The sequence below is a fragment of the Myxocyprinus asiaticus genome, chromosome 34, assembly GCF_019703515.2.
Source record: "Myxocyprinus asiaticus isolate MX2 ecotype Aquarium Trade chromosome 34, UBuf_Myxa_2, whole genome shotgun sequence".
Taxonomy (NCBI): Eukaryota; Metazoa; Chordata; class Actinopteri; order Cypriniformes; family Catostomidae; genus Myxocyprinus; species Myxocyprinus asiaticus.
In genome coordinates this window covers 8909041-8931510 of record NC_059377.1, presented here as the reverse complement: position 1 = coordinate 8931510, position 22470 = coordinate 8909041, and the positions used below count along the sequence as shown (strand labels likewise).

The window sequence follows — 22470 nt, the reverse complement described above, 5'->3', positions numbered from 1 at the left end:
AAACTAGAGACTCTGATGTACTTATCCTCTTGTTTAGTTTGTACATCTGGCCTTCCACATCTCTTTCTGTCCTTGTTAGAGCCAGTTGTCCTTTATCTTTGAAGACTGTAGTGTACACCTTTGTATGAAATCTTCAGGTTTTTGGCAATTTCAAGCATTGTATAGCCTTCATTCCTCAAAACAAAGATTGACTGACGAGTTTCTAGAGAAAACTGTTTCTTATTTGCCATTTTTGACCTAATATTGACCTTAAGACATGCCAGTCTATTGCATACTGTGGCAACTCAAAAACAAACACAAATACAATGTGAAGCTTCATTTAACGAATCAAATAGCTTTCAACTGTGTTTGATATAATGGCAAGTGATTTTCTAGTACCAAATTAGCAATTTAGCATGATTACTCAAGGATAAGGTGTTGGAGTGATGGCTGCTGGAAATGAGGCCTGTATAGATTTGATCAAAAATGACTTTTTTCAAATAGTGATGATGCTGTTATTTACATCAGTAATGTCCTGACTATATTGTGATCAGTTGAACGCCACTTTGGTGAATTAAAGTACCAATTTCCTTCCGAAACAGCAAAATCTGTACATTATTCCAAACTTTTGGCTGCCAGTGTATATTTTTCCTTAAAGGTGCAGTATGTAAGATTCAGAAACCCTTGTTATTAATGACACCTGTGGCCATTAAGTGAACTGCAGCCAGCAACCTGTTGCTCGTGCACACACCCCATAGGGACGCGAGCGAGCATCGATCAAAACAATGACACAAAGAGACTGAACGTGATTCACCAGATTCATGCTGACAGATGAGATAGCATAATTAAAATTACACAGTTATGACTGTTTTACTACAAACTTTGAGACTAAACTAAAACTACTTATCCACATAGCATACTGATACACACATACAGCTACATACTACCGAACTATACCAGACAATTTACTGTTGCACTGCAGTTATGCTGCACTATTGTTTTGTGTGTCATATGTTGTACTATGAATAAGAAACCAGCGTATTTGCTTAAATTTATCCTGTATACTTGACTTTTAGTATAAAGATCGTTGAAATTATTTGAAAATTACGAAGCGAGGTAGCTTGCAATTCGTCAGCATCAGCAGGCAAGATCAATTTAGCTAAAATTACACAGATCAATCCTTATGGCACTATATTTCACATGCTTTGCAGTTATGTAAGCTTACCTGTCCAATAAGAAGAATGCCAATTCAGGGTCGGTTTTGATCCCCAAAACCGAACGAAGGTCCCTCCAGGAATCAAATGCCCTGCCGATGTTCACTCTAACTTTCGCTCGACCACGATCATGTTTCAGCTTAGCCAGTCGGGATTCAGTAGATAAATGTTTTTTTGCTTACTCGGAGTTTGTGTACGAGTCGGTGTTGTGCTGGGAGCCGGCCGTTTGCTGGATTCCATCTATAAGATAACGTTACCAAGTGTTGCAGTTTGTTGTCGCTGTTGAATAGGGGAAGAGAAGCACTGAAGTAAGGTTCTCGGAAGTGCGCATAAACGTCACATCCTTTGGATTTTCCCGGCAAAACCGATCTGCTCCCGTCGCATGAAAATCAGTCTACAGGCTTTAATAGGTAACCTAGGAAGTCGGGGAAGGGCTAATTTTAAGTTGCGTTACAAACCGTTGACATATTGGCAAAAAAGGCAAATATTACATGAAAATTGTTACATACTGCACCTTTAAATGAACCCACTCAATTTGTCAAAGACATGACAATCTAAGGGACTGTGTCAGCTAGTTGTTGATCATGTGATTTCAGTTGTGCTTGTATGGTGACAGGAAGAAAATTCCTCGGCCTACAAACTGAGTTCTGGAGTATTTGCATGTCATTTGTTTTGTTTGTAATCTGTAACGGCCAAATACATCTGGAATTACAAAAATGTGAAAAACTGAAACGCACTGCATTTATAAAACTAACCATACAGAAGACGTTCCTAGTTTGATTGGAGTGCTCACAAGCAAGTCAAAACAGCTAAGGAGATACGTGAACATTTCTCAACTGCATGGGACGCTAGCCATAAGACCAATGATGCTGCATGGTGTCATTAACATTCAGAAAAAAAAAATTTACTCACGGGCCCCGTCCAAGACAGTCTCATTTAAAAAGAATAATAATAATAATCTAACTACATCTCGTCGCTGTCCGATAAAAAACACGTATACAAATTTTGACTTTTTACCATAGATGGAATGCGCCAAATGACCTCTTCCTACTGTTTGAATTGTGCATCGAAATTACCATTGAAAAGATGTTTAATCAGGCTCTCTGTTTAACAAGTATCTCCATTGGCCTTGAGAAGTGTCCATCGAAACCGCGTATGTTTTGAAGAGCTTCAACTAATTTACATCAGCTGTCCGATTGAAGCTGGTCATTCTGCTCATTTATAACACTACCAAGGTAAAGTATCTCCTCTTGTTCTTTGAAAACAGTGTACAACTATGAAAGGAGTACAAAAGCATAGATTTGTGTAAATAACCATATTGTTTTTAGTTTGAAGTGTAGTGGAGAGATTGCCTACATCGTGCTGGCTCTGTGATTCCTTGACAACCAAAGCCATTCATGTACGCACAATGTCAGGTGTCTTTAAAAAGTAGACTATACCAGCCATATACGATTGCCAGATTTCCATCTGCACAAAATCACGAGTGAAAGCAAATTCTGACAATTTATGTGTTAGACCCGAAAAATGCATCTCGAAACCAAACTGTCCACTCAACAACCGAACTAGAAACCCTATTCATAAAACTGATTTCGTTCTAAAATAGTAAGTGACAGCTCAGATTATATCCAAAAAATTCTCTAACACTCGATAAACTAACAAATGAGTTCTGGGAACAAGAACAGTTAGACTCAAGTCTGTGACTGAACATGTGCCATTCCATGATAAGAAAAACATAAATGTCCACGTTCACTAACAAAGGTCCAATTAAAATATCGAACAGTTCACTAACAGATGTGTAATGATACAATTCTATTTATGGTGCTAAAGGTGACCAATTATGCAATTTTCAATTTATTTAGTAAAATTATTTGAGAGTTTTTTCATGCTCTTGAAAGGTGAATTTTTTGGAGATACATGCCTTTGATCAGACGATATGATTGTATATGTAACATGATTTTTCTGGACATGTAAGCATGCCACCCTATGCAAAAAAGTTCCTGATAATCTTATGAACGACAAAGGGCTGATAAGGACCTGAATTAAACATTGACATGTGTTCTCAACATTCACACACTGTGCCACCCACCTTTCTCCCCACATAAACAGGAATCCCGATGATCATTGCAGGTATGGCGATGCCAGCAATCAGTGCAATGCCAACTGGAGCGCCCACCAGTGTGCCCAACTGCCACAGGATCTTCTTCTTCCTACTCCATGGCTTTTTACCCCAGAACGTGCACCCTGAAGGACTATGACAGGAACAGACAAATAAGCATAGCCTCAAGCTTAACTGTATTTCACCAGTCCAGTAGAGACAATATAGATAGCACTATTGGTTCATGTAATTTGCCACTAAAAAATATTTCCAAAGCCTCACAGAATTTGTATCATAGTTGTGTTCAGTACACCTACCTTAAGTAGTGCAGGTCTGAGATCTCCTTCATACACAGCCAGCAGAACTCACAGCCACAAACGGCGCAGGTCATGTGATTACAGCTCCCATCGTTCATCTTTATGATGTAGGCCGCACAGCGGGGACATGGCTTTATGTCATCGGCTTAAGAAGATAAAGACAAGTCTGTTTAAAACCACTCACTTGACATGAGGCACGAGATTTACGCTGCAGTCCAGATGTGTCTAAATCAGATGTGGAATATTCCTATTTGATAACTTCAACTTTCAACCATGACAGCATTCCATTGGTTGATGCTCGGATGACGACGTACACAAAATGGAAAAAAAATGGTAATTCTACTGGTTGCAGATGTTAGATTGTCAAATAAATCAAGCAACCGAATTGCGGAGGATAAACAATGCTTGTATATTTTCTGTGTTTTACCTACTGTATATCTGTGGCGACATGTTTGCATGACAACATACACCCACATCTTGGTGAATTATGGATTCCCACACAAGTTTCCAAGTTGCAAATTGCCGTTTTATTGCAACGTTGACTAAAACAGCAAGCTGGAAATTCCAGCTTTCTGCTAGGCGTGGTATTGTAAGATCTGGGTGTGTGATGGGCTCACCTGCAGCTCCACTCTCCTGGCTGTAGCTGAGTGAAGATGATCTGAAGGGTCTCAGTCTGAGGCTCTGGGCTCTCTGCTGTCGGGCAGCATCACAGGTCTGGTTGGGGTGCCACAGTTGTTTACAGTGGTAACAGAACTCAGTACCACAGCCCTCACGACCACACGTGATCTTTGGACAGCTGGCACAACCGAAGGCAATGACTGCATACCTGTCAGATTTAATAGACAAAATCACTAACAGTTCAAAAGGATTGCATGTGTATAGTTGTAAAAGAACTACCATACATGCATGCCCATATATAGAGGATATTTATCTTGCAACATCATTTCCTGCATTGCTACTAAATCTACAGCATCACATCTAAGGTGTCAACCAATTCACGAATGAATTTCTCTTATGAGCACGTTCTTTAAGACTAAAGCTCACAAGTTATCAGATTTAATCAGTCCAATGAGTGACTCGCTAAATAATAACAGTAGCTACTAAAATAGAATTGTTACAGAAAAATAGAATAGTAGCCTATGAATCAAAGCCATTGCATGGAAAAAATATGGATTTTTGTGGAGGAAAATGGAGTAAATATGGATAATTTTCTATGACTACACATTCTCAGCCAGCCCAGCAGTACAACAATGAAGCATCAACACAACCCACCTGGTCTGCTGCTTTGTCTACAATAAATATAGACATTTTTCATTAACAGAAAAATAACAGAAAAGAATTACATAAAAATGTGTGGAGTGTTATAAAAACCTTTATTGTTAACTACTCCACTGGATAATGAAGCTGCAAAATTAACATTAATTCCAGTGAAAATCTTCAGTAAACATGAAGCCAGTTCTGTTTGAATTTATTTTATTTATTTATTTTCACACTGTATGTGGACCTGGTTTGTGGAATAGATTCTTTAGTAGATCTCTTTTGCATTCACTTTAGTTGTGATAGGATATTACTTTACTCAGTCAATTTAAATATTGTAATTTGTAATATATTATATTGTTATCAGGGGTGTTGCGAGGGGGAGGCTTCGGGGGCTTAAGCCCCTGATAAATTTGTCCCAAGCCCCTGATCTTTTTAGAAGATAAATACACATTCCACTTCATAAATAATGTTTTATGAATTTGTCGACCAGTAGACCTTCTGTCCGTAATGAAATGCAATGGGCACTGGCTGTGGTAGATTACAGCTTTGTACAGATTGAGTGTTCATGCAAGTTCACTCATACAAGCTAGTTATTAGAAATATTTTATCTAGGTCTGATATAGCCAGCTAGGTAGCTGATAAGATTAGATACTGTAACGTTACTTGCTTAGTGTTGGGCAAATCAGTTGTTCCTGCTTGTGCTCTGCAAGCTAGCTAGCTTACTCATTCATGAAGCCATAGTTAAATCAGAGATAAGATGGCTAGCTTGCACCTCAGTTAAGTACTTTCTCAATGCACATTTTAGGTGAACTTAACTATCAAACATCTACATCTAAGACAGAAACAGCAGCCCGAACCATGAATGTGCTACAGTTGATCGTCATCTAAGCACTTGTTCTTGTCAATACTGAATACACCATTTAAAAATTCAAAGTCTAGGGTTGGAAAATGTAAGCTCTAAGCTAATGACTTCCAGAAAACTAGGCTAATTGGCAGGAGGTTTTCCAGTCAATCAGCTGAGATTGTAGAGGTGCCTTGCCCTATAAAATCAGTACAGTCTGGGTACGGAGTCTGAACTTCTTAAGCATGTGAAGCATGCTCCAGTCAAAACAAATGTAGGAGGATCTTAGAAGAATTGTAGAGATGTATGAAGCTGTAAAAAGGCTACAAAAAAAATGGTAACAGCAAAAGATCTGCAGAAATCTCTTGAACATGCTTAAGTCTCTGTGCATGTGTCAACTTTAACACCCTGTCTATCGACTTGTAGGGAGGAATGGTGTAAAATCCCTCCTCAGCATTGTACAAGGCTGATCAACAGCTACAGGAAACATCTGGTGGAGGCTGTTGCTGCTACAAGTGGTTTACCAGTTATTAAATACAAGGGTTCACATACTTTTTCCAGCATAGACTGAATAATTAAACATGTTCAATAAAGATATGAAAACTAAAATGATTTTTGTCATTACTTTAAGAAGACTGTGTTTGTCTATTATTAGGACTTAGAAGATCAGACCACATTTTATAAATAATTAATGCAGAAATGCAGGCAATTCTAAAGAGTTCATGCTTTTTCTTGCTACTGTATGTGTGTGTCAACAGCAGAGCTGCGTTTATTCACTTAAGCATGCTGCACATGCAGAAAGTATATTTACATTAAATGCATCCTTTGTGATTCACAAAACTAATCGCATTGCTTCAAGAGACTTTGAATATAACGTACAAGTCATATGGACTACTTTAATGGTGCTTTTATGCTTCTTTAAATGTCATATTGGAGCTTGACAGTAACAACCATGACACACAATAACACACAAGACCACTGGAAAGCACTCTTTATTAATGCACTAATGATTAAGAGAGCTTTCACTTCACTTCTGATGTGAACGTTGATATTCAACATAAACAATTCGTTTTCTTCATGCGAGTGTTTCCGTTACCGGATTTTAAAGTAACTGTTGCTGTTCAAATTCTCTCACCTTTTTTCCCCTCTCTTTCGACCAAAACCCGAAAATAGCATTTTATGCCATTTTCAGCTGAAAATGTTGCTGCCTGAAATTTTGATACATCCCTACTTTAAACCAAAATTATAACACAGAACACTTTTTATTAAATCATAGCAACATGACATGTTCCCTTTTCAAAGATAGTACTAGGTCTTGCGCTACAGTCTTGTTGGCATTTTGACACTTAGCCTACTAAATAATCTTTTCTGTTTACTACCTGGGGAAGAGTTATTTTTAAACAACAGGCACATTCTTGTAATTGACTGGTATAATGTTGCCTGCTGAGAAAATTAACAGATGTAAATTATTTACCAAACAAGGACAAGAGAAAATGGGAACCACAAAAGGTTGTGTTATCATTGAAACCCAGGGCACAGCTGGGGGCAGATGCGTGCAGAGATGAGTGCATAGTATGACAAGATATGTGGCAAGGCTCTCTACTGGCCTGATAAAAGACTCTATTCAAACTGACAGTGTCAACAGTGACAGACCTCCAAAAACACTGATCACTACAATACTGCACCTTTGGCTTGTGCTAGCTTCATATGGCATCCCAAATACATTTGGCTCAGAGTCCGAGCATAAAGAAGTTCAACCAGGTAAAATCAGAATCCCTGACTAAGAGCAAAAGAGAAAATGACAGAATTTTCATTTTGGGAGGAACTATCTGTTCAACCAATAGCACTGATCATCTCAGTTTCATTGCTTTTTACACACATTCAGTTACACTCCTACAGTCCATTTAGGTGGTGGTGGTGGGGGGGGTCATTTATAAACACACAAACAAAAAGTTCACAACCTATTCAAGATTCACTTGCCTAAACAAACACCCTACAAATGTGTAAATACACAGAGACACAGCAGCTGTGCCAACACACAAAGCAGCTGTGACAACATTCACAGCCAGGTAGTTAAACCCATTGGCACTATTTAGACTTAGCTGGGAAAAAAATGTCATGGAAACCCCGACTCCCGTCATGCTGCTGTGGAAACAGGATGTCAGCATTGTGCCGTATTGATGACATAATGCAACAGTGTCAATAAGGGCTGTATTGATAATGATTTGATAATGAAAACTCACAGCATCAATTACAGAATATAATAGATCTGTGTTCTAATCAGAATGACAATAGACCTTCTTCACTATAGCAAATAAGGTCCATACTAATTCCATATCTAACATACTTAGGGCTGGGTATAAATATTGACTTTTCAATTAAATGCAATCATCATCTTTATTTCAACAATCTCGAAATCGATTCTTAAAATCCTGAGATTTACCTTTAACTTTTACTTTAAAGTTTAATTCAGTTGTGGTTTAGTTGATTATTATATCTGTTAAATAAATAGAAATTGAGCTGCATAGTTCAGGTCCTGTTGTTAATTTTTTCATATTTTTGTAATGCACTAATTCAGAAGGTTCCCTGTATAATTAAAGCATTAGCTAAATACATTTATTTTGTATGTAAGCAAAATGGACATAACTGAAAAACAAATATAGAATCGAATCAAATCAACAGCTTGTGAATCAGAATCAAACTCGGGAAATCTGTTTCGATACCCAGCCCTAAACATGTCACAAATTCATTCCTTACCCAAAATAATATACAGTCAGAAGTATACATGCACTTAGGTTGAAGTCATTATAACTCTTTTTTTTTTTTTTAACCACTCCACAGATTTAATATTAGCAAACTATAGTTTTGGCAAGTCATTTAGGACATCTACTTTGTGCATGACATGATTAATTTTTCCAACAAATGTTTACAGACAGATTGTTCCACTTTTAATTAGAGCTGGGTGATAAAACGATATCTATATTTATCGTGATAAAAAAAATCCACGATATCAATAAGCTTTTGAATCATTTTTGATATGTACTAGTGATCCTAGCTGACCCAAGACAGTCAGATGTTTTCTACGATAAAATTCATGTCATTTTTTTTATTTGCCAAGAATTTTTGTAATAAGCTGGATAATGAGCAGTCAGACGGCCAGCATTCACAAAATAAACACTAACAGAACTCTGATGCAAACTAGGTGGAATTCAGCTGTTCCATGATTTATTTCTTCTCACATAAATACATAATTTCAATGCAAATCAATATTTTATGTCCTTTTATTTATTAATTTGGTTAGTAGCCATGTAATAAGCGGGATGATGTACAGTCAGCCAGTTGTTCTCGTAAAATAAACCCCTTCAGGGTGATACAAGACCCCTCCTCTTCACATTGGATGCTCTTACAACTTTAAAAACTTCACACTCAGTCATGAGGGTATGAAGGGGTCCACTCTGTTTTATGATTTTTGTCAACAAACAAAATAGCTACCTACATGTTGGTAACACCACATGTCTTTGATTTGGTGGACAGGTTTGAACATTTTGCACTACTTAAGCCAACATTTATTTTTTTCCTTAAGAATTTCAGCTTTTAATGAGACTTTGATATCTTTTTCTGTCTCTCAATATACACATTTACTTTAAAGACACACTTAACTGAATGTATGCATGTATAAACTATACGTTTATTTTTATATTTTTTTTATTTTTTATTATTAAATTTTTTTTGGGGGGGGGGGATTTCCCCCCTTTTTCTCCCAATTTGGAATGGCCAATTCCCAATGTGCTTTTAAGTCCTCGTGGTCGCGTAGTGACTCGCCTCAATCCGGGTGGTGGAGGACGAATCCCAGTTGCCTCCGTGTCTGAGACCGTCAATCCACGCATCTTATCACATGGCTTGTTGAGCGCGTTGCCACGGAGACACAGCGCGTGTGGAGGCTTCACGCCATCCTACGCAGCATCCACGCTCAACTCACCACGCGCCCCACCGACAACGAACCACATTATAGCGACCACGAGGAGGTTACCCCATGTGACACTACCCTCCCTAGCAACCGGGCCAATTTGGTTCCTTAGGAGACCTGGGACGCCCTGGGATTTCGAACTAGCGAACTCCAGGGGTGGTAGGCATCGTCTTTTATCACTGAGCTACCCAGGCCCTATTATTATTATTATTATTATTATATTTTTTTGCTTTGTAATTGATGAGTTTGACCATAGAGTAATGGAAAAGCTGCCAACAAGTGGCCAGCATATATGGGAACTCCTTTGAGACTGCTAGAAGAAAATACACCACATGGCACGATGAAGTTGGCTAAGAGTATGCCAAAAGTGTGCAAATCTGTTGTCAAAGGCTGGCTACTTTAAAGGATCAAAAGTTTAAAAAAAAAAAACTAAAAAATTAATATTCCCCTCATGTCATTTCAAAGTGTTGATGACTTTTTTTTTTTTTTTTAACAAGAACCCATACATTGACCAATACTGTATGTATATATATATATATATATATATATATAAAAAATGCAGTGATATTACACTTACCCGCAGTCAGGGGCAGGGCACCAGCGGCAGTCGGGGTCAGCCACCAGCCATCTGCGCAGCATGAACTCCTCATACTTCTCCATGAGCACACGGTCGTTGAGTATCATGCAAATGTCGTGGGGGTTGAAGCGCTCCGAGCACTCCGGGCAGCTGATGTTGACTCTGCTCTCGGATATCTCTATGCGCAGGTACTGTCGAAGGCAGTCAGCGCAGGACCGGTGGTGGCATGTCATGATGTCCGGGAACCGGTCTCGAGTGTGGCGCAGCAGGCACAGCGGGCACTCCAGCAGCTCAGAGGTGGAGGCTGATGATGAGGAGGATGAAGATGAGGTGGAAGCCACACCGGGTGCAGAAAGTGCAGGGGCGTGATCCTGCTGCTGGCACATCTCCGAATGCACGCTCTCCACACTGGCGATGGCATCCACTCCAGCGGCTAGCGCCCGTGATTTGCAGGATTTGGGGTCCCCGCATCGGCGACGAAAGAGCGAGCGCAGTGAGAGGCGATGCTTTTTAGGGGTCTTCCGTACGGAGGGCAGGCTGACGGAGGCAGCGGCCGAGGGGAGATCCCTCTCAGACCCCTGTTGCTGATGATGCAGACTCATCGCTCCAGAGGCGGCACTGTGGTTTCCAAAGGACTGGGGAGCTTCTACAGGGAGGGGAGGGGAGGAGGAGGGGGAGGGAGGGGAGAGAGAGGGAAGGGGGGACAGGATTTTCAGAGGGGAGTGTGAGGCGTTAAGACATGGCGGTGAACTCACTGCGAGCTGCTCCCTTGAGCCGGGCAGCTCAAGTTGGGCCACACGGGTCAGTTTGGAGTCACCAGGTTGGATCTCGACCTGATCTGTGGAAAACAGAAAAAAAAAAAACACTTAGTGAGAAAAGACCAGACTGCAATACCCAACAAAGCAAGCCTAAATGTACAAAAGTAATGGCCTTTTGATTATATATTACACAGTGTAAGAGTGAGGGCCCCTCCCATTTCAGGATACAATCGAAGCAATGCTTTTATATATATATATATATATATATATATATATATATATACACACACATATACACACACACACACACACACACACACACACACACAAAGGTGGCCAGAAGTTTGGAATAATGTACAGATTTTACTCTTATGGAAAGAAATTGGTACTTGCATTCACCGAAGTGGCATTCAACTGATCACAATGTATAGTCAGGACATTAATAACGTGAAAAATTATTACAATTTGAAAAAAAAAAAAAAACGTTCAAAACTTCTTAAACTACTTCAATGAGTTCTCATCAAAAAAAAATCCTCCACTTGCAGCAATGACAGCTTTGCAGATCCTTGGCATTCGAACTGTCAGTTTGTCCAGATACTCAGGTGACATTTCACCCCACGCTTCCTGTAGCACTTGCCATAGATGTGACTGTCATGTCGGGCACTTCTCACACAACTTACAGTCTAGCTGATCCCACAAAATCTCAATGGGGTTAAGATCCATAACACTCTTTTCCAGTTATCTGCTGTCCAATGTCTGTGTTTCTTTGCCCACTCTAACCTTTTCTTTTTGTTTTTCTGTTTCAAAAGTGGCTTTTTCTTTGCAATTCTTCCCATAAGGCCTGCACCCCTGAGTCTTCTCTTTACTGTTGTACATGAAACTGGTGTTGAGCGGGTAGAATTCAATGAAACTGTCAGCTGAGGACATGTGAGGTGTCTATTTCTCAAACTAGAGACTCTGATGTACTTATCCTCTTGTTTAGTTGTCCATCTGGCCTTCCACATCTCTTTCCTTGTTAGAGCCAGTTGTCCTTTGTCTTTGAAGACTGTAGTGTACACCTTTGTATGAAATCTTCAGTTTTTTTGTCAGTTTCAAGCATTGTATAGCCTTCATTCCTCAAAACAATGATTGACTGACAAGTTTCTAGAAAAAGTTTCTTTTTTGCCATTTTTGACCTAATATTGACCTTTAGACATGCCAGTCTATTGCATACTGTGGCAACTCAAAAACATACATCAGTAATGTCCTGACTATACATTGTGATCAGTTGAATGCCACTTTGGTGAATTAAAAGTACCAATTTCCTTCCGAAACAGCAAAATCTGTACATTATTCCAAACTTTTGGCTGCCAGTGTATATATTTTTAGTCTTCAGTAAGGCTGGGCGATATAGCAAAAATTCAATATTATTCAGCCTTTTAATAATATTCAACATCTTGATATGTATTTACTCTGAAATGGCTCAAGTTTGATGGGTGTCCCCCCCCAATCAGGAGTACTAATCATAAAAATACATTGTTACTAAGTAGACTCAAAATAGTTTAAGAAATAAAATCTAGTTTAAAATAACCCATGTTTTCCACACTGTTCATCACTAAATGATCAAGGAAGAATTACAATTTTTTTTTTTTAATACTCTAGGGCTGCAACTAACGATTGATAATTGATTCATCTAACGATTATTAGAACGATTATTCGACTATTCGGCGATTATTGCAACGATTAATCATTAGCTCTTAAATTATTATTCAGCTTGTGCCCCGACTTAAAATGTTGTATTAAATAGTGTTGAGTAAGTTACTTTCAAAAAAGTAATCCACTATTGATTACTAATTACTTTTAAAAATTATAATTAGATTACTAATTACTTCATCTGGAAATTAGGTGAATAATTACTTTGAAGTTACTTTCTAAAACCAATCAAACCTGTGGAAAAAAAAAAACAAATGTGACACTAATAGCTCTTTTAGTACTTTAATATTGACTGAAATATTAACCAAATTTCAGCAATATGACAAAGACAGCAACTTGGCTAAAGAAATCTAATGCATTTCTAAAAATGCAACAACCTTCTTATCTCAAATATGCTGTAGTAGTATCTTCAGGTGTGTGTGTGTGTCTCCGCTATCTACAACCTTCTTAGCTGTGTGTGGCATGTATGTGTACAGTATGCTTGTTTACCTGTGTTTGTGTTGGTGTGAAAGAATACTAATGAACTGAAAACATTTCTGAAAACCCATTTGCAGACAGCTTTGATAGTAAAACCATTGTGTATTTGAATGCTTGTTTCTTTTCGTTGTGCATATACAGGTTTGCTTGTGTGTTGCATCATGCAAGTCTGTGTGCGTGTCTGTCTGCTTGTGTGTGTACATGGGCGCGTTTACACAACTTTACAGCGAGTGGATTATCTCCCTACTTGTGCTCATACGAATTTAGTTTCCTTTATCACTTGCGCATCTGTAACTCTATAGCATTGTGTTTGTGTTTTATTGTGTACGGTACATAAAGAACATAAAGCCGTTTGCTTAGCGACGTCTTTTTCAACCTTGAGCGATATATACCTCTGTCAGATGGGAACAAGCGCTGTTTTCCATATACACCCGAAGCCGATCCCCTCTCCTCCCACAGCAGCTGCAGAGGGACACACGAGGGAGGCGCGCGATGATGGGGTAGAGCGCGATATTTAAGGAGGATTTGTCAGAGGCCCAGCCTTGCATGCCTCAGCCAGGGCTGGGAGCATGCTGACGCAGAGCTTGCAGAGATTGATTGTGAGTGCATGAACATTTGAAACGCTTCACTTTCGTTTTCAATTTGAATAAACAACTAACATTCCGTTGCATCCATAGTAACAACTCACTCATCTGTCATCACCTCGATGTGTGTCCTCTATATCATGGTAGTTTGTTTGTTAGAGCGCATGCTCATTAGCTGACACAACAATACACATAAAAGTAACATAGGAACGTAATACATTTTAAAATGCATTCTACTAAATATTTATTGTTTTAGCAATAAATGTGTAAACCAAGTAATTTAATTTTATTCATGTCTGTCATTTTAATCAGATTACCAGCCCCACAAAGCCCCAGTCTTTAGCTTATGGTTTTCATGTGAACAGCAAGTTTCAAGTTAAAATTGGCTCCGTCTGAAAAACACTTTCAAGCCAAGCTCAAAGAAAAAAGCACTGACTCAGTGGAAAAGTTGACGTAAGGCTGAAAACTGTAAGAATACAGCAATGAAACATTTACAAAGAATACAATTACAAAACCACTTTTGAACAGGATGTGACATCACTGATACTGTTGCAGGATAAAAAGAAACTGCTGCATGCCAGTGAAAGTCACAGAAACCATGATCATAAGAAACCCAAGACAGCAGTACAGAATATGACAGAAAGACAATGAGGAACCTCTCTCTTCATTCACAGATCAGGTTTAATTCTTGTCCCTGCCTGCAAGCCATTTGTAAACACACCAAAGAGGCTGTCGTCTATAAAATATCTGCTATGCCTTGGAGTGCTGAGAGCTCTCGTTTCAGACCTCAATGACCGTGTGACGAATCAGGGTGTGGGCCCTCTAGCCAGTCAGATAAAAAGATCTGGAGTTGTTCAGGAGTCACTTGTGTGTTTATGGAGAGCTACTAAAGATAGTCCTTTCATAGCACTGGTGGGCACAACAAATCAAGGTCTACAGCGTAATATCTGGTGCAGAACATAGTCACAAGATCAATAGCAACACTATTTGTGTGGGCTTTGTATTAGTTATGTTCTAACTTTAACAGTATTGTCTTGCTTTTTCTGTTAATTAGATCACTAGATTGTTATTGAAGTGATTATTATTGAAAGTGGAAAATGGCTGGGTGTTCTAGTGGAAAATATATTTGACGTGAGACATGAGTGTCAGAGTGAAGAGACAAGTATAAATGCCCTCTCCCGACTGTGTACACCAACACAAATTTATAAAACCTAAAAAAAAAAAAAATACTAAAATTGACAGCTCTATTACGCTGCGCAGCTCCTAGTGTAGAATCTTGTCATCTCAATACTGGACTACTACATCGCTCTTCTACCAGACCTTCCAGCTGGCACAATCAAGTCGTTACACTGCGTGCGAAGGCAAGACACAGTAACACATTGTTAAAGTTGAGTTATGACCTAAATCGGGTCACTTAAGCTGACATTCAACGACTTGTAATAATTGCAATGGAAAAGGCACTCATGATGCACACAGTCCCTTCAGACATATATAAAGGTCAAAAAATGAAAATCTTAATTGGAGGCCTGGGTAGCTCAGCGAGTATTGACGCCGACTACCACACCTGGAGTCACGAGTTCGAATCCAGGGTGTGCTGAGTGACTCCAGCCAGGTCTCCCAAGCAATCAAATTGGCCCGGTTGCTAGGGAGGGTTAGAGTCACATGGGGTAACCTCCTTATAGTCGTGATTAGGGGTTCTCGCTCTCAATGGGGCACGTGGTAAGCTGTGTGTGGATTGCGTAAAGTAGCATGGGCCTCCACATGCTGCGAGTCTCTGCGGTGTCATGCACAACGAGCCATGTGATAAGATGCGCGGATTGACTGTCTCAGCAGCGGAGGCAACTGAGACTTGTCCTCCGCCACTAGGATTGAGGTGTGTAACCGCACCACCACGAAGACCTACTAAGTAGGTCGAAATGGGCATTCCAAATTGGGAGAAAATGGGATCCAAAAAATAATAATAATAAAGTTGGTTAAATTGTTGTGCGAGTTTGTTTTTGAGGTTTGCTACGAAACCTTATTAAATGTCAATACTTTGATTTTGTTGAGCTGAATGAATTCATGATTAATATTCACCCAGTATTTTCAATTGTTATTATTACTGTTTTATAGTTATTAATATGTTTATTAATAATAATATAATAATAACTTCAGCAAACAGAGAGTACAAATTCATAGATATGACTTAAAATTAAGGCTTTGCATGGTGTAGCAGGTGTTTAAAATTAAGTTTAGGAAAAAAAACATTACAGTCGGGCAGTCGAATATGGTCTAGTCAAACAAGTTTAAATATTTCAATGCGCCTGAAACTCAAATCCAAAAGTTCTTATCTGCAGATGGTCAGAACTCCACGAAGCCCCCATGTGACTCCCTTGGATATGAATAACTTCCGCTATATCATCCATCATTTGTCGGATGCAATGAAAAAAAACACCTTTAGACTGATCTCCCTTTAGATTGATGGGTTTGGCACAATTATGATCAAATTCAGATAAAATGAAGTATGTAAACTGCAGTTACTACAAAACCTATGCCAAAATTAGGTAACTTTGAGGCCAACTTTCTCAGTTTCGCAGAACGCGATCCAGAGCACTGCGGCACGTCTGGTCTTCAGTCATGAGAGCCATGTCACACCCCTCTTGGTCTCTCCTGTGAGAGGTGTTTTCCACACTCTCATCTCTTTGGCAGATTACATTGTGTGTCCGAGCCTCTATTTTATAACAGAAGACCCTCTGCTATGCCCTCCCACACTCACACAACTCTGTTGTTTCTAAGCCATACTAGGAATACTTCACCCTCCTTGTACAAATACAAACGCACACACACACATACCAGCTGGGTTATTTCACAGTCTCCATTCTAAACATACTGAAGTATTTGCTCATTTTCTTTAAAGGTGCATTCAGTAACTTTTGTCTTTGTTTTATCTTGGACTTACACTGACACCTAGCGGCTTGGATGTAGCATAATTTAAAATCAATAGCTTTCAGTTTCAGATGCCATTGTAGAAATCAAGTATTCACAGTCAGCCGTGATTACTTTAATCAAAGAGTAAAAGTGTCAAATAACAGGACGGTTACTGAGATTAAGCGAGTAGTATTTGGCTGATCATGTGATTCTACCATGTGCGGGCCCTCTCCATGTAGAATAAAACAGCTTTTATAAGGTTACTGTTACGACTGGAGTCTTCATTTTAATGTGAGTGATCATGATTTCCTACATACAGTGCATTCAGAAAGTATTCAGACCCCTTTTTCACATTTTGTTATGTTGCAGCCTTATGCTAAAATGTTTTAAATTATTTTTTTTCACATCAATCTACACTCCATACACCATAATGACAAAGCAATAAACAGATTTTTGATAACTTTGCAAATTAAAAAGAAAAAACTGAAATAAGTATTTGCTATGACACTTGAAATTTAGCTCAGGTGCATCCCATTTCTCTGGATCATCTTTGACATGTTTCTACACTTTGCTTGGAGTCCACGTGGCAAATTCAATTGATTGGACATGATTTGGAAAGGCACACACCTGTGTATATAAAGGTCTCACAGCTGGTCAAAGGAACTGCCTACAGAGCTCAGAGACAGGATTTTGTCAAGGCACAGATCTGGGGAAGGCTACAAAAAAAATTTAGGCTGCATTGAAGGTTCCCAAGAGCACAGTGGCCTCCATAATTCTTAAATGGAAGAAGTCTGGAACAACAAGGACTCTTCCTAGAGCTGGCCACCCGTCCAAACTGAGTAACTGGGGGAGAAGGGCCTTGGTAAGAAAGGTGATCAAGAACCTGATGGTCACTCTGGTTGAGCTCCAGAGATCATGTGTGGAGATGGGAGAAACTCGCAGAAGGACAACCATCACTGCAATACTCCACCAATCTGAGCTTTATGGCAGAGTGGTCAGACGGAAGCCTCAGTGCAAGACACATAAAAAAAGCACCTTTGTTCTCTGATTCTGATTCTCTGGTCTGATGAAACTAAGATTTAACTGTCTGGCCTCAAATTCCTAGTGTCATGTCTGGAGGAAACCAGGCATCGCTCACCACCTGCGCAATACCATCCCAACGGTGAAGCATGGTGGTGGTAGCATCATGCTCTGGGGGTGTTTTTCAGAAAACATAAGGGGGGCTAACATAAGTGAGTGTGTGTGTGTGTGTGTGTGTGAGTTAAAGGTATAGACATGAGCAGTCTGGCTGCACTGTTGCGCACCTACAGTATATGTTAATTGTTAATAATCATAGGACATTATTTTAAAAGCTCACAAAGCTGATGCTATTTTTCATTTAGTAGTTAATTTTTGTAAAATTGTAGCATGTATTTTAGTAATTTTAGCATGTTGAGATTCTACATCATAACCTGGCCTGAAAAAAAAAAACTACATGCTGCTATGATAATCTGATCTCAGGAAAATAGTAACAAAAAGGTCCTGCACTTTTTTCTCTCCCATTTATGTAGTTCAAAAGGAAGTACAGTTTGATTTATATATTTCTAAATTAAGATTACATTTTTGAAGGTCCTGCTCCTTTTTTACTCCTATTTTTTTTTTTTTTTCCTCAAATGGGAGATGTACAGCTTTCTTATTTCATTTATTTTCAAAAGGGAGACCATCCTAACCATGAAGCATGGGGGTGGCAGCATCATGTTGTGGGGGTGCTTTGCTGCAGGAGGGTCTGGTGCACTTCACAAAATAGATGGCATCATGAGGAAGGAAAATTATGTGGATATATTGAAGCAACATCTCAACACATCAGCAAGGATGTTAAAGCTCAGTCGCAAATGGGTCTTCCAAATGGACAATGACCCAAGTATACCTCCAAAGTTGTGGCAAAATGGCTTAAGGACAACAAAGTCAAGGTATTGGAGTGGCCATCACAAAGCCCTGACCTCAATCTAACTGAAAATTTGTGGGCAGAACTGAAAAAGTGTATGCGAGCAAGGAGGCCTACAAACCTGACTCAGTTACACCAGGTCTGTCTGAAGGGGCCAAAATTTCAGCAACAATTGAGAACAGCTGACGCTTTTGAACACATTCCCACAACACACCTGCCTTGTTTTACCAGCATGGTATGCTGTTTAGAAACGTCATAACATTATTCAAATTCTTCAAGATAATCAAGTACAATTTTCCATCCATGAATTCCCTCAAGGCTACCACTGTTAACATGCGTTACTTTTGGGATTCTTTTTAAAATCCTTTTAACCATAAAAATTAAAGGAATATTAAAATGGCACATTAGTAAGTTTTGCAGCCCGGTGAAGGATCAGCACTGCTTTCCGTGGCATTACATTGTTTAATGAGGCTTGGTTTTAACATCGACAGATAGAACTTGCACCCCACGCTAAGCTGGAGGCAAGAACATCAGCTGCACCACAAAACCCAAGCTGAAAATAACAAAAATGTGTTATTATATTTCAGTCAGGATGCCATTAAGACAATTTCAAATACTCATTTTTCAAGACAAAGGTGGAGATGTCCCCTGTTCCAGTGAGGGGTCTTCGTTTACAGAAGTGGTCTCAGAGTTCACGTAAACACTGAGGTAGTTATTACATCTTTAAGAGCCTCACTGAATTTTATTTACTGGGTGTAAATGCTTTTATAGTAAATAAACACGCTCCATACCCCAGGGACAACAGACAAACACTCCTGTTGGACAAACTGGAGCAAAGGGGAAAAAATGTTATTTATTTATTTTTTTACATTGTTTCCTTATAAGAACAATGGTTAACTACTTATGCCTTGGTGCCCCTTGTAAAGAGCTGGCTGCTAATGTTTAAACAAAATAGAGGTGGGCGATGAGCAAAAATGTATATTGCAATATTCAAAAAAATTGTCAATAACGATACACACAATTTAATGAAAAGTGATTCAAAAACTTGTCCAAAGTTGATGTTCAAATTGACAGTAGACCTGTCACATCGATTACAATGATACATATCAGTAAATAACCAGTTATTGAAAATTATATTTCATCAATTTTATCAAAGCAAAAATGTAGGGTTTTTTCTGTTTTTAAGCCCTATTGGAATGTATTTGGTTTAGATTTATATGGGGATGTGGGGTGATGAAATAATTTCCAGATCTTCTTTGTGATTAAGTCTTTTACGTCTATAAAATAGCTAGTAAAAAAAAAAATAAAAAAAAAAAAAAAAAAAAAACACGTTATACTAATCCTTTGCAAATTGACATGCTGGTAAAAAGCAAGTATTTCTGCAGCATCCAGCCTTTGAGCCCTTTAACCATCATTGTTTCTCAAAGTGTCTGAAGTGGATGCTGGCCAATGAGGACAAAATGTTAAGAGATCACAGCTAATCACAGTTTCAGATTACGTGGACTGTGCATTTGGACTGATGCATGTCTTCAAACATTTTATTCTGTAGAGTACTTATTTACCCAAGTAAAAGAAAAAGATAAAAGCGCATTTTCTTTTGGTTAGGAAAATTAGACAAGTATACAAGTTGTCATTTGAGCTGAGTAAATGGGGGAAATTGTGTTTTGTTCGGACATTGCAGCCTTGCATTCCGTTCCAGAGGGACATATAAAATTAAATGTGAAAATTATACATGTGAACAGACTGTCCATATTTTTAATTCAAGAGTGTAATGTAGGATTACAGGCTCGCTATGTCACCAGTTCATAATTAATCAGGACAGATAAATACATTTTCTGATAGGTCAGTTTCGTGTGATGGCCATGTGTAAATGCAGTAGACACGCCCATCTCTGCGATTTCTACAGACATCCCGTGCGAATCGACAGTAAACATCACAGACGTCCGCTGTAACAATTACTTCACAGACATGTCTGGAAAACTAATTCTGACCGACTAGTTGAACATATAAGTGTTCGCTTTGATTCTGTAGCATACCACTTCATTTATTTAGGATTTAGCATACCATTGGATACTGGAAACCTTTTTTGGGAATCAGCCAATATACTACATATACATTTATGGTTGACAATAAGTGTCATTTAATAATTCCCAAGATAATTTACTCAGTGGGATCGCTTCTTTCTCGGTCTTTGAGGCAGAACAGCCAGAAGGAAAGCATCTGCTAGTGCAGGGGTTTTCAATCCATTTAAAGAGGCCCTATTATGCTTTTTGGGATTTTACCTTTCCTTTAGTGTGTAATATAGCTGTCTGTGCATGTAAAAGATCTGCAAAGTTACAAAGCACAAAGTCCATGCAAAAGGGAGTTATTCTCTCCCACAGACAACACTGCTCAAGCACTACATGAAACAGGCTGTTTGTAGTCCAGCCATTTCTTCTGAAAATTATCTACATCACTATGTAATTCATTTGCATAACGCCCACCTAAGGGCTACTTTGGCCCACCCTCAAACAAACGTAGTTATAGCAGAGGCCAGGATGAGTTGGGTTAGTGTTGTTGCCATGTCGAGAAGATGCTGTTTTCTTCACTGCAAAAGCAAAACCTCTTTGTTTGGACTTCCAAAGGCAAACAAATTGAAGAATCAGTAGATAAAATGTATTTGAATTATTTAGCAATACAACCACAACCAATGCCGGATTTTCAAGAGAGTTACTCCTGAAAGATGGTACAGTTCCCACTTTGTTTGGACAATCTGGCGCTTCAGGATCACAACCTGTAAGTATGCTTGATTATTTGTGGATTTATCTGGAGATTTGTGTTGTAGCTACAGTGTACACCCAGTGCACGGCTGTAGGCCTCTGCTAACCTGCTAGCTAATGTTATTGTGTTTAAATAGTTTTGCTAATCAGCTGCAGGCCCACTATTACCTACAATTGTGTAGAATTATGCAGATTGTTTGTCGTTCTTACTATCATGAATATTGATTAAGTGAGATGGATTTATTTTTACAAACGGTCATTTTATGTCTGCAATCCACAGTAGTGCTTGGCTAACTTGCAATGTAACGTTATTGTTTTGGTAAGAGTTTACTATTCAGCTGTGGGCTGGCTTTTACCTAAAACAGTGTAACAAAATGGTTGATCTCAAGAGTCTTATATAATTATATAATTACAAGCTGTAATGTTATGGCCACTATTGGTAGTCAACGGCTAACTTGCTCACTAACTCTCTAATACACCTGGTAACGTACAACCGGGAGTAAGCCTCTGTTCTCCGTTCATAGCTCGGGCGAGAAAAGTTCGGCTACACCCATTCCAGCAAAAGATGACTAACTTAGATGCACTGAGTGTCTTTTACTTGAAGCTTTGTTAGGTTCACAATAATCAACAGTGTACTTTTAAGAAAGCTACAAAATTCAAACTTATCACTGTGAAACGTCCTGCTCAAGTCGTGCTTGCGAAGGTGGTTTGGGTCGATCAGCTTGTTCTTCCAAACTTTCACTATCAGACTCAAACTGGTACGGCAAAAACTGATGCCATTGTAACCATAGTTACAATAGTGTTTACAGCTGTTAAGGAAGCCTGAATCTCGGTTATGGTAAGGGGCATTTACGACACTCTACGCGGTTGACGCGGTGACCTAGTCACAACAGACTAGGCCAGCTGACCAATCAGAGCAGACTGGGCTTTTAGCAGGGGGCTTTAAATAGACAGAACCTAAATCAGAGCGTTTGAGCCAGATGATGGTTTAGCAGAAATGTACAGTATGAGAAAACTGATGGGTTTTTTTTTTAACATTAAAGCATGTAAACCTATTCTAGTAGACCCCCGAAATAAAATCATGAACCTGTAAATTAGCATAATATGGGCTCTTTAACA

The 22470-nt window shown here is 39.0% G+C and overlaps 1 protein-coding gene across 1 annotated transcript in view; it reads right to left on the bottom strand.

Moving 5' to 3' along the window:
* The window catches only part of LOC127424836 (E3 ubiquitin-protein ligase RNF19A-like), a 49641-nt gene that overhangs the window by 10544 nt on the left and 16627 nt on the right, over window positions 1–22470 (bottom strand). The window contains exons 2-5 of the mRNA XM_051670296.1: window positions 10251–11088; window positions 4223–4431; window positions 3606–3750; window positions 3280–3442 (exon numbers count right to left, since the gene is read on the bottom strand). Coding sequence (XP_051526256.1) covers window positions 3280–3442; window positions 3606–3750; window positions 4223–4431; window positions 10251–11088 — 1355 coding nt within the window. The remainder of the gene's footprint in view (window positions 1–3279; window positions 3443–3605; window positions 3751–4222; window positions 4432–10250; window positions 11089–22470) is intronic.